We start from the raw sequence: 15,558 nt of genomic DNA on the forward strand, positions 1-15,558 counted from the left end.
TATTACATATACTTAGCCACTTTTTTCCCCCTAAAAAGCTTTCTTGAATTACAGTTTTTTAGTATTTGTTCTGTCCTCTCACTTCGGTTTTCTTCCTTAGGGACTCCTATTTTTATCCTTATACTGGTCTTCTTTGTCTATCTCCAATGTGTATCCCCTTTTTGCAGATCCTTTTTAATCTATTTCTTCTTCTTAAAAAATTAGTTTAAGATTTTCTTTCATCTTACTTTGTATTCCTTTTTAAGATCTTTTGTATTTATTTGCTCTCATATTTCTTATACTTCAGACTTCATTATTGAAATGATTTTTGTTTGATTTCTTAATTCTTTCTTGGTTTCTGCCTTGTCATTTCTGAGTTTTTTTATTCTGATTTATATTGCTCTTTCATGTATTATATAATTTTCCTATGATCTCTCATAAAACATGTAATTTTTATTATAGTAAAACATATAGCCCTAAGGATTATTTGACGTACTATAGATAAGTAAGCAGCTGTAATTAACTTAGACATTGCTTTAAATCAAGGCTTTTAAACTGAAATTCTGTGAATGAACTTCAGAGTAGACTACATTGCTTCATTATACACAAAGTAGAGTGTGTATGTTTGGTGGTGGTTTAGTTGCTGAGTTGTGTCTGACTCTTGCTACCCCATGGACTGTTTCCCACCAGGCTCCTCTGTGCATGGGGTTTTTCAGGCAAGAATACTGGAGTGGGTTGCCATTTCCTTCTCTAGGGGATCTCTCAACCCGGGACTGAACCCAGGTCTCCTGCCTTGCAGGTGCATTCTTTACCAGCTGAGCCACCAGGGAAGCCGTGTATATATGTTTGGGGATCGGGAAAGAATGCATTCACTTTCTTTAGACTTTCAGATAAGGGTGTAAACCATCTCCAGAAAAATAAGGGTAAGAACATTTGGTTTGTGTATGATAAGAAAACAAATGATAGATATAGGAATTTTAAGATAAAGATGTCATCAGGGCGGGTATTACATCAGTTTCGTTATCTCTTTGCTTATGGTCTTTCTCATTTTATTCAGATGGAGGAAGCGAGGAACCACCGGATCGAAGACAGTCAAGTGTAGACTCTCGCCAAAGCCGCTCTGGGCAAGGTAAGTTTTCATTAAATTTATTAATAAATTAAAAAGGAAAGATATCAGCTCTTCCTTTCCAGTACTTAATCTGAGGACTGAGGTTTTTGCTGGGTCTAATTTAGATATTCTCATTTCTCATGTAGGAGTTTAAATGTTATAATTTAATTGGTTCTATGTGATAATCATTTATTCAAGATTAAAGAAAATGAAAAATGGTCTCTTTTTTTAAACGATATTAAAGTTTTAAGTAATTTGGAGCACTGTGGTATATGTCTGGGTATCACTTTTGGAATATAGCCAAAAGTAAATTTTTAGCAGGAGCATTTGTTGCAAGTGTATTGTCCTGGCTTTTAAAAGTGTTTGTCTTAAGTCTCTCAGAAGAAATAGGTTTTGTTTGTAATTGCTCTCAAAAGTTAGGGTCATTTTACTTATTTTCCTTTTCTGTTTAAAATTTATTACTGTAGGCTTTTGAATAGTTTTTTTTAAGTGACAACCTGAAAACTATGTTAAAATACTCTATCAGTAGATTTTCAGATAGGCCCTCCCTAACTAACATTTAAATTTTGCAGGACTAGCACCTATTCCTTTTTCTTTGTAGTACTTTATTTTCTTCGTCTAAAACTAGAATGAATGTTTCATGATTTCAGAGATTTTTGGTTTTCTTTATTCACTGTTATATTTCCAGTGCCATGCTTAAGTACCTGGTACATAGTAGTTACTAAATAAATAGTGTTGGGTGAATGAAGTCATTTCCAAGAGAATGAGAGTTGGAACCCAAACCAGATAAATATATTATAAAATTTCAGGCAGTAATTACTGAGTTTAGTTTTTAGAGAGCCTTTATTTACAAACAAAATAAAGCCTTAGATATACAAATGTGAGGTGTTTTAATCCTGTAAAAACTCTGGTTCATTTATTCTATAATCCTTCTCTTTTTCTACAACTTTGCTCTTCCCAAGTTTTAGAAAGTACTATTTTTACTAAAACTGTTTGTTGCAGAATAAAAAGAGGAGTAATATATGCAGGTTGATTTGGAATTTTTAACCTGCACTAGTACTTAATCATTCTTAGTATGCATGTATTATAAATATGTTAGAAACTTGTCCTTTTTTCCCTTATTATGAGTATTTTGATACAAAAAAAGAAATTAGAAAAAAATGAACTGTAATATAAAACAGAATCAAACACATTATACACCTTAAATAACATTTTATGTTAGTGATATCTCAGTAAACCTTAGTGGGGGCAGTGAGAAATAAAATGAGCTTGTGTATATAAAATCCTTGTTGGGCTACACCCTGGAGGTCTTGCCTAGTCTCAAGACAGAAGAAAGAGCGCAGACTCGGCAACAGAGGCATCGGTGATTTAATGGATAGGAGACTCTAACACATCTGAAGCATGGTCCTGTGTGTGGCACAGCAGGCAGGACATGGCAGCAGTCTTTACTGCTGGGAGAGGACGGAGTGGGTGGAGGTGTTTACCAGGTGTAGGGAGAATTGACTTTAGGTTGGCTCATTGGTTACCAGGTAAACGAGCAAAGGACCACTCCCCTCACTGCCCAGTTGATAAGTTATCAAAGAGGTGGAGATGTTCTGATCTAAAGTTCTGTCGCTCAGTCGTGTCTGACTCTTTGCGACCCCAAGAATTGCATCACACCAGGCCTTCCTGTCCATCACCAACTCCTGGAGTCTACCCAAACCCATGTCCATCGAGTCGGTGATGCGATCCAGCCATCTCATTCTCTGTCGTCCCCTTCTCCTCCTGCCCCCAATCCTTCCCAGCATCAGGGTCTTTTCCAATGAGTCAACTCTTCACATGATGTGGCCAAAGTATTGGAGTTTCAGCTTCAACATCAGTCCTTCCAGTGAACACCCAGGACTGATCCCCTTTAGGGTGGACTGGTTGGATCTTCTTGCAATCCAAGGGACTCTCAGGAGTCTTCTCCAACACTGCAGTTCAAAAACATCAATTCTTCAGCTCTCAGCTTTCTTCACCGTCCAACTCTCACATCCATACATGACCACTGGAAAAACCATAGCCTTGACTAGACGGACCTTTGTTGGCAAAGTAATGTCTCTGCTTTTTACTATGCTATCTAGGTTGGTCATAACTTGCCTTCCAAGGAACAAGCGTCTTTTAATTTCATGGCTGCAATCACCATCTGCAATGATTTTGGAGGCCTAAAAGCTAAAGTCTGACACTGTTCCCCCATCTACTTGCCATGAAGTGTTGGGACTGGATAGCATGATCTTAGTTTTCTGAATATTGAGCTTTAAGCCAACTTTTTCACTCTCTTCCTTCACTTTTATCAAGAGGCTTTTTAGTTCCTCTTCACTTTCTGCCATAATGGTGATATCATCTACCTATCTGAGGTTATTGATATTTCTTCCGGCAATCTTGATTCCAGCTTGTGCTTCTTCCAGCCCAGCGTTTCTCATGATGTACTCTGCAGATAAGTTAAATAAGCAGGGTGACAATATACAGCCTTGACGTACTCCTTTTCCTATTTGCAACCAGTCTGTTGGTCCATGTCCAGTTCTAACTGTTGCTTCCTGACCTGCATACAGGTGTCTCAAGAGACAGGTCAGGTGGTTTGGTATTCCCATCTCTTTCAGAATTTTCCACAGTTTATTGTGATCCACACAGTCAAAGGCTTTGGCATAGTCAATAAGGCAGAAATAGATGTTTTTCTGGAACTCTCTTGCTTTTTCTATGATCCAGCGGATGTTGGCAATTTGATCTCTGGTTCCTCTGCCTTTTCTAAAACCAGCTTGAACATCTGGAAGTTCACGGTTCACATATTGCTGAAGCCTGGCTTGGAGAATTTTGAGCATTACTTTACTAGCCTGTGAGATGAGTGCAGTTGTGCGGTAGTTTGAGCATTCTTTGAGATTGCCTTTCTTAGGGATTGGAATGAAAACTGACCTTTTCCAGTCCTGTGGCCACTGCTGAGTTTTCCAAATTTGCTGGCATATTGAGTGCAGCACTTTCACAGCATCATCTTTCAGGATTTGAAACAGTTCAACTGGAATTCCATCATATCCACTAGCTTTGTTCGTAGTGATGCTTTCTAAGGCCCACTTGACTTCACATTCCAGGATGTCTGGCTCTAAGGGAGTGATCACACCATCGTGATTATCTGGGTCGTGAAGATCTTTTTTGTACAGTTCTTCTGTGTATTCCTGCTACCTCTTCTTAATATCTTCTGCTTATGTTAGGTCCATACCATTTTTGTCCTTTATTGAGCCCATCATTGCATGAAATGTTCTCTTGGTATCTCTAATTTTCTTGAAGAGATCTTTAGTCTTTCCCATTCTGTTATTTTCCTCTATTTCTCTGCATTGATCGCTGAGGAAGGCTTTCTTATCTCTCCTTGCTATTCTTTGAAACTCTGCATTCAGATGGGAATATCTTTCCTTTTCTCCTTTGCTTTTCACTTCCCTTCTTTTCACAGCTATTTGTAAGGCCTCCTCAGACAGCCATTTTGCTTTTTTGCATTTCTTTTCCATGGGGATGGTCTTAATCCCTGTCTCCTGTATAATGTCACTAACCTATGTCCATAGTTCATCAGGCACTCTATCTATCAGATCTAGTCCCTTAAATCTATTTCTCATTTCCACTGTATAGTCATAAGAGATTTGATTTAGGTCATACCTGAATGGTATGGTCTAAAGATGACACCAGGCATTTACTGATTAGGCTCTGTGATAAAGAGGGAAAGTCAGTCATATGATTAGGGTGTGGGTGAAGCAGAGACTGGTTAAGCAGGGGATGTGTGCAGAGCAAGAGAACAGCCATCTTGGGTGCCCTCACCATATAACCCGAAAAGTAAAATTAGTACAAATTAATAGAAAAAGATGATACTAATATTAAATGTCAGATTAAATGTCAGATGTAAATTTGGGAGATTATTAATTTACCTTATGCCCTCTGAATTATGTTAGTTGAAATAGTTTTCAAATCAATGAGTGTAATTGAATTTTAGTAGCAAAAGTCGAACTTAATAACAACAAAATCAGTGATTTTCATGATCTTAGCACAGCTGCCTGATCTCACTTTATTCAAATGACAGAAATAGAAGTACAAAGCCATCTATAATGACTTGGGATGAATAAGAATCCATATTACCAGTAGTAAAGAGAAAGGATGGGTACATACTTCTACTTTTGCTCCTTCCAGAAACCCATTAAAAGATCAGTAAAGGGGAATTAGAGAGGAGACAACATCAACACAATTTTAGAAACTAGAGAGTATATGAATAATTGAAGACTAAACGTTAAGCTCAGTAGCAGAGAAAATAAAGAAAATAACCCATCTTATCCTCCAAAAGACAGAAAGCTCAAGAATGGCAGCATGTAGAAGTGAAAGGAAGATTGTTTGAAAGTTGAAGAGGCCTTTGGACCCTGGGATGTCCTCCTCAAAATGAGCTAGCCAATCAGCTGGACAAGTGCCTAGCTCTTCACCCCTAACCTTGGCAAAATCCAGAAACTCACTCTTTGGAGAGGGCAAAAATAGAGACTCTAGGACAGAAGACATCAGCATAGTGGAAGGCAAGAACCCCATACTGAAGATAATCACCCTTTTAGTCCTCTTCTCTTAATTATGAGAGCTAACCAAGGATTACTAGATATTTGAGGAACCCCTGTAGTGTATGAAAAAAAAGAGATTAAAATAAATAGGGTAGAGCAGCTTGGAGAAAACAAATCTTTTGCAGAGGAAAATATTAGAACCATTATTAACATCCTCAGGGAAATGAGAGAAAACAATACAGCCATGAAATAAGAAGGAGTTAACTATAAAAAAAAGTAATACTCTGGGCTTCCCTGGTAGCTCAGGCAGTAAAGCGTTCTACCTACAGTGCGGGAGACCTGGGTTCGATTCCTGGAGAAGGGGGTGGTATTCTTGCCCACCCCCACCCCCCTGAAACAAGGGTCTTAACGGGACATTTTAAATCTCAGGCAGAAAACTAAAAAAGTAATACTCTGATTTTTAAAAGAAGTTCTCAGGCATTAAAATTTTGATTTCAAAAATTAAAAAGCTTTGTAGAAGTACTTAGAAAATTAATATTGAAGAAATCTGATAAAAAGTTGAGCAGAAGGACAGAGGTTATAGAAAAGAAGTGAGGAATATGAAGAAATTTACAGGAGCTGTCCAGGAATTTCAATATTCAAATAATAGCAGTGTCCAGAAGAAACAAAGGAAATGAGGAAGAAATCATCAGGATGATTCAAAAACATTTTCTTGAGCTAAAGAACATGAGGTTGAAAAGGCTTATTGAGTGCTCAGTAAAATGGATGTATTTAAATACAAACTAAGACACATCAGGGTGAAATTTCAAATCACTGGGCCAAACAGATCTTTCCATGCTTCCAGAGAGTTACTTTGTTAACTAAAGTAACAGGAATCAATTGGCTCTGGACTTCTTTGTGGTAACTTTAGAAACTAAACAAGCAATGGCACATCACCTTCAAAATTCTGAAGGAAAGTAATTTCAACCTCATTTTATTTCATATGCATTGAAACTATTAATCAGATATATGAGTGAAATTACGATGTTTTAAGACATGTAACGTTTTTTGTTTTTTTGGTTTGTTTGCCTGCCTTGTACCTTTCTGTTGGAGGGTGTGATCCATCAAAATGATAGAGTCAGACAAATAAAAAAAGAATAGATGACAGGAAATAGGAAATTTAACAAAAGAGAAAGGTAAAGAAATCTTCCACGTACAATGACAAAACAGGGTTGAAGGGCAAACAGACCAGATTGGAGTAGGTTAGAAGCTTCCTGAAGAGCCATTCTCAGGAATGAGATTGTTAGAAATCTGATGCATTTAATTATCTTTCGGAAAGTTGTAAGTAATTGATGAAGGACTCAAGGTTAAGTTGATGATAAATACATAAAGTAGTAAGTGAAAAAAGTTCTAAACACAAGTAAAAAATAATGTGTAGGAAAGGAAATGTTAGAATAAGTTCTCAGTCCTTGGGGTAGAGTAGCTGGTGTCTAGAGTAGCTGATGTACATGTCAGTTACTTCCAGTGGTAAACCTTATTGGTTTACACCAGTGTGATACAGACATTTTTATTTGATTTGGGACCATTATGGTTGAAGGCTTCCCTGGTGGCTTAGATAGTGAAGAATCTGCCTGCAATGCAGAAGACCGAGGTTTGATCCCTGGGTCAGGAAGATCCCCTAGAGTATGAAATGGCAATCCATTCTAGATTCTTACCTAGAGAATTCCATGGACAGAGGAGCCTGGTGGGCTACAGTCCATGGGGTTGCAAAGAGTCAAACACGACTGAATGATTAACACTTAGCAAATTATGATTGGGAAGTAGTGCTTTAAAGCAGGGTGAGCAAATCTGGCCTGTGTTGCCTGTATTTGTGCAGTTGGCTGGTTTAATTTGCTAAGTCAGTTTTAATTATTTTTGTATCTGTGTTCATGTGGGATATTGGCCTTTAATTTTTCTGTCTTAGGATGTCTTTGTCTGATTTTTGTATCAGGGTACTCCTGGTTTCATAGAGGAAGTTGAAAGCTAATTCTCCTTCAATTTCCTGCAGTATATTTTATAGAATTGAGATTACTTCATCCATAAGTGTGTGATAGAATTTTCCCGGGAAACTGTCTGGGCCTAGAATTTTCTTTGTGTGAAAGTTTTAAGATATAAATTAAGTTTCTTTAATAAGTATAAGACTATTCAAATTATCTATTTCTCCTGACTATCCTTTTAAGAGCTGTGGCATCTGTAGTGGTGCCACCTCTCTCATTCTTGATATGAGTAATTTTGAGTATTCTTTCTCTTTGTTCTGGTCATTCTAGTTGGAGATATGTCAGTTCTGTTGATCTTAAAGGATCTGTTTCAGTTTTCCTTCATTTTCTGTATTGTTTTCCCGTTTTCTTTTTTATTGGTTTCTGCTTTATTGTTGTTGTTGTTCAGTCACTAAGCCGTGTCTGACTCTAAGACCCTATGGACTGCAGCACACTAGGCTGCCCTTTCCTTCACTGTCTCCCGGAATTTACTCAATTCACATCCATTGAGGCAGTGATGCTATCTAACCATCTCATCCTCTGTTGCTCCCATTTTCTAGTGCCTTCAATCTTTCCCAGCATCTGGGTCTTTTCCAGTGAGTCACCTCTTCACATCAGGTGCCCAAAGTATAGGAGCTTCAACTTTAGCATCAGTCTTTCCAGTGAATATTTGGGGTTGATTTCCTTTAGGATTGACTGGTTTGATCTCCTAGTAGTCCAGTGGACTTTCAAGAGTCTTCTCCAGCACCACAGTTCAAAAGCATCAATTTTTCGGCACTCAGCCTTCTTTATGGTCCAACTCTCACATCTATACATGATGCTGGGAAGACCACCATAGTTTTGACTATACTCACCTTTGTCGGCAGAGTAATGTCTCTGCTTTTTAATACACTGTCTAGATTTGCCATAGCTTTTCTTCCAAGTAGCAGTGTCTTTTAATTTCATGGCTGCAGTCACCGTCCACAGTAATTTTGGAGCCCAAGAAAATAAAGTCTGTCACTGTTTCCACTTTTCCCACTTCTATTTGCCATGAAGTGATGTAACCAGATGCCATGACCTTTTTTTTTTTTACATTGAGTTTTAAGCCAACTTTTTCACTCTCCTCTTTCACCCTCATCAAGAAGCTCTATAGTTTCTTCACTTTCTGCCTTTAGAGTGGTATCATCTGTGTATCTGAAGTTGTTGATTTCTCCCAGAAATCTTGATTCAAGCTTGTGATTCATCCAGCCTGGCATTTTGCAAGAATGTACTCTGCTTGTAAGTAAACAAGCAAGGTGACAATAAACACAGCCTTGCCATACTCCTTTCCCAATTTTAAAACAGTCTGTTGTTCCAACGAATGTTCGAATGACCATATGAAATGAGTTGCACTCATTTCACATACTAGTAAGGTTATGCTCAAAATCCTTCAAGCTAGGCTTCAACAGTACGTGAACTGAGAACTTCTAGATGTACCAGCTGGGTTTAGAAAAGGCAGAGGGATCAGAGATCAAATTGCCAACATTTGTTGAATCATAGAGATTGGGAATTCTAGAAAAACATCTAGTTTTGCTTCATTGACTATGCTAAAGCCTTTGACTGTGTGGATCACAATAAACTGTGGAAAATTCTTAAAATGGAAATACCAGACCGTCTTAGCTATCTCCTGAGAAACCTGTATGCAGCTCAAGAAGTAACAGAACCAGACATGGAACAACTGACTGGTTCAAAATTTGGAAAGGTTTGTGCTTTGCTCTTTATTATTTCCTTTCTTCTTCCTGCTTTGAGTTTAATTTTCTCTTCTTTTTATAGTTTCTTAAGGTAGAAACTAAGATCACTGATACTGGAGCTTTATTTTCTAATACAGAAATTTTAGTGCTATGAATTTCCCTCTGTGTACTGATTTAGCTGCATTTCACAGACTTTCGTGAATAATGCTTTTATTTTTTTTTTTTTATTTTCTTTCTTTATTTTTTATTTTATTAATTTTTATTATTATTATTATTTTTTTTTCCAGTGGGTTTTGTCATACATTGATATGAATCAGCCATGGATTTACATGTATTCCCAATCCCGATCCCCCCTCCCACCTCCCTCTCCACCCGATTCCTCTGGGTCTTCCCAGTGCACCAGGCCGGAGCACTTGTCTCGTGCATCCCACCTGGGCTGGTGATCTGTTTCACCATAGATAGTATACATGCTGTTCTTTTGAAATATCCCACCCTCACATTCTCCCACAAAGTTCAAAAGTCTGTTCTGTATTTCTGTGTCTCTTTTTCTGTTCTGCATATAGGGTTATCGTTATCACCTTTCTAAATTCCATATACATGTGTCAGTATGCTGTAATGTTCTTTATCTTTCTGGCTTACTTCACTCTGTATAATGGGCTCCAGCTTCATCCATCTCATTAGGACTGGTTCAAATGAATTCTTTTTAATGGCTGAGTAATATTCCATGGTGTATATGTACCACAGCTTCCTTATCCATTCATCTGCTGATGGGCATCTAGGTTGCTTCCATGTCCTGGCTATTATAAACAGTGCTGCGATGAACATTGGGGTGCACGTGTCTCTTTCAGATCTGGTTTCCTCAGTGTGTATGCCCAGAAGTGGGATTGCTGGGTCATATGGCAGTTCTATGTCCAGTTTTTTAAGAAATCTCCACACTGTTTTCCATAGCGGCTGTACTAGTTTGCATTCCCACCAACAGTGTAAGAGGGTTCCCTTTTCTCCACACCCTCTCCAGCATTTATTGCTTGTAGACTTTTGGATAGCAGCCATCCTGACTGGCGTGTAATGGTACCTCATTGTGGTTTTGATTTGCATTTCTCTAATAATGAGTGATGTTGAGCATCTTTTCATGTGTTTGTTAGCCATCTGTATGTCTTCTTTGGAGAAATGTCTGTTTAGTTCTTTGGCCCATTTTTTGATTGGGTCATTTATTTTTCTGGAATTGAGCTTCAGGAGTTGCTTGTATATTTTTGAGATTAATCCTTTGTCTGTTTCTTCATTTGCTATTATTTTCTCCCAATCTGAGGGCTGTCTTTTCACCTTACTTATAGTTTCCTTTGTAGTGCAAAAGCTTTTAAGTTTCATTAGGTCCCATTTGTTTAGTTTTGCTTTTATTTCCAATATTCTGGGAGGTGGGTCATAGAGGATCTTGCTGTGATTTATGTCGGAGAGTGTTTTGCCTATGTTCTCCTCTAGGAGTTTTATAGTTTCTGGTCTTACATTTAGATCTTTAATCCATTTTGAGTTTATTTTTGTGTATGGTGTTAGAAAGTGTCCTAGTTTCATTCTTTTACAAGTGGTTGACCAGTTTTCCCAGCACCACTTGTTAAAGAGGTTGTCTTTTTTCCATTGTATATCCTTGCCTCCTTTGTCAAAGATAAGGTGTCCATAGGTTCGTGGATTTATCTCTGGGCTTTCTATTCTGTTCCATTGATCTATATTTCTGTCTTTGTGCCAGTACCATACTGTCTTGATGACTGTGGCTTTGTAGTAGAGTCTGAAGTCAGGCAGGTTGATTCCTCCAGTTCCATTCTTCTTTCTCAAGATTACTTTGGCTATTTGAGGTTTTTTGTATTTCCATACAAATTGTGAAATTCTTTGGTCTAGTTCTGTGAAAAATACCGTTGGTAGCTTGATAGGGATTGCATCGAATCTATAGACTGCTTTGGGTAGAATAGCCATTTTGACAATATTGATTCTTCCAATCCATGAACACGGTATGTTTCTCCATCTGTTTGTGTCCTCTTTGATTTCTTTCATCAGTGTTTTATAGTTTTCTATGTATAGGTCCTTTGTTTCTTTAGGTAGATATACTCCTAAGTATTTTATTCTTTTTGTTGCAATGGTGAATGGTATTGTTTCCTTAATTTCTCTTTCTGTTTTTTCATTGTTAGTATATAGGAATGCAAGGGATTTCTGTGTGTTAATTTTATATCCTGCAACTTTAGTATATTCATTGATTAGCTCTAGTAATTTTCTGGTAGAGTCTTTAGGGTTTTCTATGTAGAGGATCATGTCATCTGCAAACAGTGAGAGTTTTACTTCTTCTTTTCCTATCTGGATTCCTTTTACTTCTTTTTCTGCTCTGATTGCTGTGGCCAGAACTTCCAACACTATGTTGAATAGTAGTGGTGAGAGTGGGCACCCTTGTCTTGTTCCTGATTTCAGGGGAAATGCCTTCAATTTTTCACCATTGAGGGTGATGCTTGCTGTGGGTTTGTCATATATAGCTTTTATTATGTTGAGGTATGTTCCTTCTATTCCTGCTTTTTGGAGCGTTTTAATCATAAATGAGTGTTGAATTTTGTCAAAGGCTTTCTCTGCATCTATTGAGATAATCATATGGTTTTTATCTTTCAATTTGTTAATGTGGTGTATTACATTGATTGATTTGCGGATATTAAAGAATCCTTGCATTCCTGGGATAAAGCCCACTTGGTCATGGTGTATGATTTTTTTAATATGTTGTTGGATTCTGTTTGCTAGAATTTTGTTAATGATTTTTGCATCTATGTTCATCAGTGATATTGGCCTGTAGTTTTCTTTTTTTGTGGCATCTTTGTCTGGTTTTGGAATTAGGGTGATGGTGGCCTCATAGAATGAGTTTGGAAGCTTACCTTCTTCTGCAATTTTCTGGAAGAGTTTGAGTAAGATAGGTGTTAGCTCTTCTCTAAATTTTTGGTAGAATTCAGCTGTGAAGCCATCTGGTCCTGGGCTTTTGTTTGCTGGAAGATTTTTGATGACAGTTTCGATTTCCTTGCTTGTGATGGGTCTGTTAAGATCTTCTATTTCTTCCTGGTTCAGTTTTGGAAAGTTATACTTTTCTAAGAATTTGTCCATTTCATCCAAGTTGTCCATTTTATTGGCATAGAGCTGCTGGTAGTAGTCTCTTATGATCCTTTGTATTTCAGTGTTGTCTGTTGTGATCTCTCCATTTTCATTTCTAATTTTGTTAATTTGGTTTTTCTCTCTTTGTTTCTTAATGAGTCTTGCTAATGGTTTGTCAATTTTGTTTATTTTTTCAAAAAACCAGCTTTTAGCTTTGTTGATTTTTGCTATGGTCTCTTTAGTTTCTTTTGCATTTATTTCTGCCCTGATTTTTAAGATTTCTTTCCTTCTGCTAACTCTGGGGTTCTTCATTTCTTCCTTCTCTAATTGCTTTAGGTGTAGAGTTAGGTTATTTAATTGGTTTTTTTCCTGTTTCTTGATGTAAGCCTGTAATGCTATGAACCTTCCCCTTAGCACTGCTTTTACAGTGTCCCATAGGTTTTGGGTTGTTGTGTTTTCATTTTCATTCATTTCTATACATATTTTGATTTCTTTTTTGATTTCTTCTATGATTTGTTGGTTATTCAGAAGCGTGTTATTTAGCCTCCATATGTTTGAAGTTTTAACAATTTTTTCCCTGTAATTGAGATCTAATCTTACTGCACTGTGGTCAGAAAAGATGACTGGAATGATTTCAATTTTTTTGAATTTTCCAAGACCAGATTTATGGCCCAGGATGTGATCTATTCTGGAGAATGTTCCGTGTGCACTTGAGAAAAAGGTGAAGTTGATTGTTTTGGGGTGAAATGTCCTATAGATATCAATTAGGTCTAGCTGGTCCATTGTGTCATTTAAGGTTTGTGTTTCCTTGTTAATTTTCTGTTTAGTTGATCTATCCATAGTTGTGAGTGGGGTATTAAAGTCTCCCACTATTATTGTGTTACTATTAATTTCTTCTTTCATACTTGTTAGCGTTTGCCGTACATATTGCGGTGCTCCTATGTTGGGTGCATATATATTTATAATTGTTATATCTTCTTTTTTGATTGATCCTTTGATCATTATGTAGTGTCCTTCTTTGTCTCTTTTCACTTCCTTTATTTGAAAGTCTATTTTATCTGATATGAGTATTGCGACTCCTGCTTTCTTTTGGTCTCCGTTTGCATGAAATATTTTTTTCCAGCCCTTCACTTTTAGTCTGTATGTGTCTCTTGTTTTGAGGTGGGTCTCTTGTAGACAGCATATATAGGGGTCTTGTTTTTGTATCCATTCAGCCAATCTTTGTCTTTTGGTTGGGGCATTCAACCCATTTACATTTAGGGTAATTATTGATAGGTGTGGTCCCGTTGCCATTTACTTTGTTGTTTTGGGTTCACATTTATAAAACCTTTCTGCATTTCCTGTCTAGAGAAGATCCTTTAGCATTTGTTGAAGAGCTGGTTTGGTGGTGCTGAATTCTCTCAGCTTTTGCTTATCTGTAAAGCTTTTGAATTCTCCTTCATATCTGAATGAGATCCTTGCCGGATACAGTAATCTAGGTTGTAGGTTATTCTTTTTCATTACTTTCAGTACGTCCTGCCATTCCCTTCTGGCCTGGAGGGTTTCTATTGATAGATCAGCTGTTATCCTTATGGGAATCCCTTTGTGTGTTATTTGTTGTTTTTCCCTTGCTGCTTTTAATATTTGTTCTTTGTGTTTGATCTTTGTTAATTTGATTAATATGTGTCTTGGGGTGTTTCGCCTTGGGTTTATCCTGTTTGGGACTCTCTGGGTTTCTTGGATTTGGGTGGCTATTTCCTTCCCCATTTTAGGGAAGTTTTCAGCTATTATCTCCTCGAGTATTTTCTCATGGCCCTTCTTTTTGTCTTCTTCTTCTGGAACTCCTATGATTCGAATGTTGGGGCGTTTCACAGTGTCCCAGAGGTCCCTGAGGTTGTCCTCATTTCTTTTGATCCTTTTTTCTTTTTTCCTCTCTGCTTCATTTATTTCCACCATTTTATCTTCTACCTCACTTATCCTATCTTCTGCCTCCGTTATTCTACTCTTGGTTCCCTCCAAAGTGTTTTTGATCTCATTCATTGCATTATTCATTTGTAATTGACTCTTTTTTATTTCTTCTAGGTCTTTATTAAACAGTTCTTGAATCTTTTCAATCTTTGTTTCCAGGCTATTTATCTGTAACTCCATTTTGTTTTCAAGATTTTGGATCATTTTTATTATCATTATTCTAAATTCTTTTTCAGGTAGATTCCCTATCTCCTCCTCTTTTGTTTGACTTGGTGGGCATTTTTCATGTTCCTTTACCTGTTGGGTATTTCTTTGCCTTTTCATCTTGTTTAGATTGCTGTATCTGGAGTGGGCTTTCTGTATTCTGGAGGTCTGTGGTTCCTTTTTGTTGTGGAGGATTAACCCAGTGGGTGGGGTTAGACGATTGGCTTGTCAAGGTTTCCTGGTTAGGGAAGCTTGCATCAGTGTTCTGGTGCGTGGAACTTGATTTCTACTCTTTGGAGAGCAATGGAGTGCCCAGTAATGAGTTTTGAGATGGGTCTATGTGTTAGGTGTGACCTTGGGCAGCCTGTATGTTGATGTTCAGGGCTATGTTCCTGCGTTGCTGGAGAATTTGCGTGGTATGTCTTGCTCTAAAACTTATTGGCTCTTGTGTGGTGGTTGGTTTCAGTGTAGGTATGGAGGCTTTTGGACAGTCACTTATTACTTAAAGTTCCTTGTAGTCAGGAGTCTTCTGGTGTTCTCAGGTTTTGGGCTTAAGTCTCCTGCCTCTGGATTTCAGTTTTATTCTTCCTCTAGTCTCAGGACTTCTCCAACTATGTAGCCCTGATAAGAAAACTTCTAGGTTAATGGCTAAAAGATTCTCCCCCGTTAGGGACACCCAGAGAGGTTCACAGAGTCACATGAAGAAGAGGAGAGGGAGGAGGGAGATAGAGATGAACAGGAGGAGAAAAAGGGGGACTCAAGAGGAGAGAGACAGATCTACACAGCTGTCTGTTCCCAGAGTGTTCTCCGTAGCCCAGTCACCTACAAAGATTCACAGAATTGGATTGGGAAGAGAAGGGGAAAGGAGGAAATAGAGGTGTTCTGAGGTAGAAAACAGAGAGTCAAGATTGGGAGAGAATAATCTTTGGTTTAAAAATAGGGCTTCTCTTCTTTTTTTTTTTTTTTGTAAGGTTATA

At 37.7% G+C, this 15,558-nt stretch overlaps 1 protein-coding gene across 3 annotated transcripts in view; it reads left to right on the forward strand.

Moving 5' to 3' along the window:
• TANC2 (tetratricopeptide repeat, ankyrin repeat and coiled-coil containing 2) overlaps positions 1 to 15,558 on the forward strand; it is a 386,861-nt gene that overhangs the window by 105,542 nt on the left and 265,761 nt on the right. For all 3 annotated transcript variants that reach the window (XM_061144314.1, XM_061144315.1, XM_061144317.1), the window contains exon 3: positions 1,037 to 1,108. In XM_061144314.1, coding sequence (XP_061000297.1) covers positions 1,037 to 1,108 — 72 coding nt within the window. The remainder of the gene's footprint in view (positions 1 to 1,036; positions 1,109 to 15,558) is intronic.

The sequence above is a fragment of the Dama dama genome, chromosome 5 (genome assembly GCF_033118175.1).
Source record: "Dama dama isolate Ldn47 chromosome 5, ASM3311817v1, whole genome shotgun sequence".
Classification (NCBI taxonomy): domain Eukaryota; kingdom Metazoa; phylum Chordata; class Mammalia; order Artiodactyla; family Cervidae; genus Dama; species Dama dama.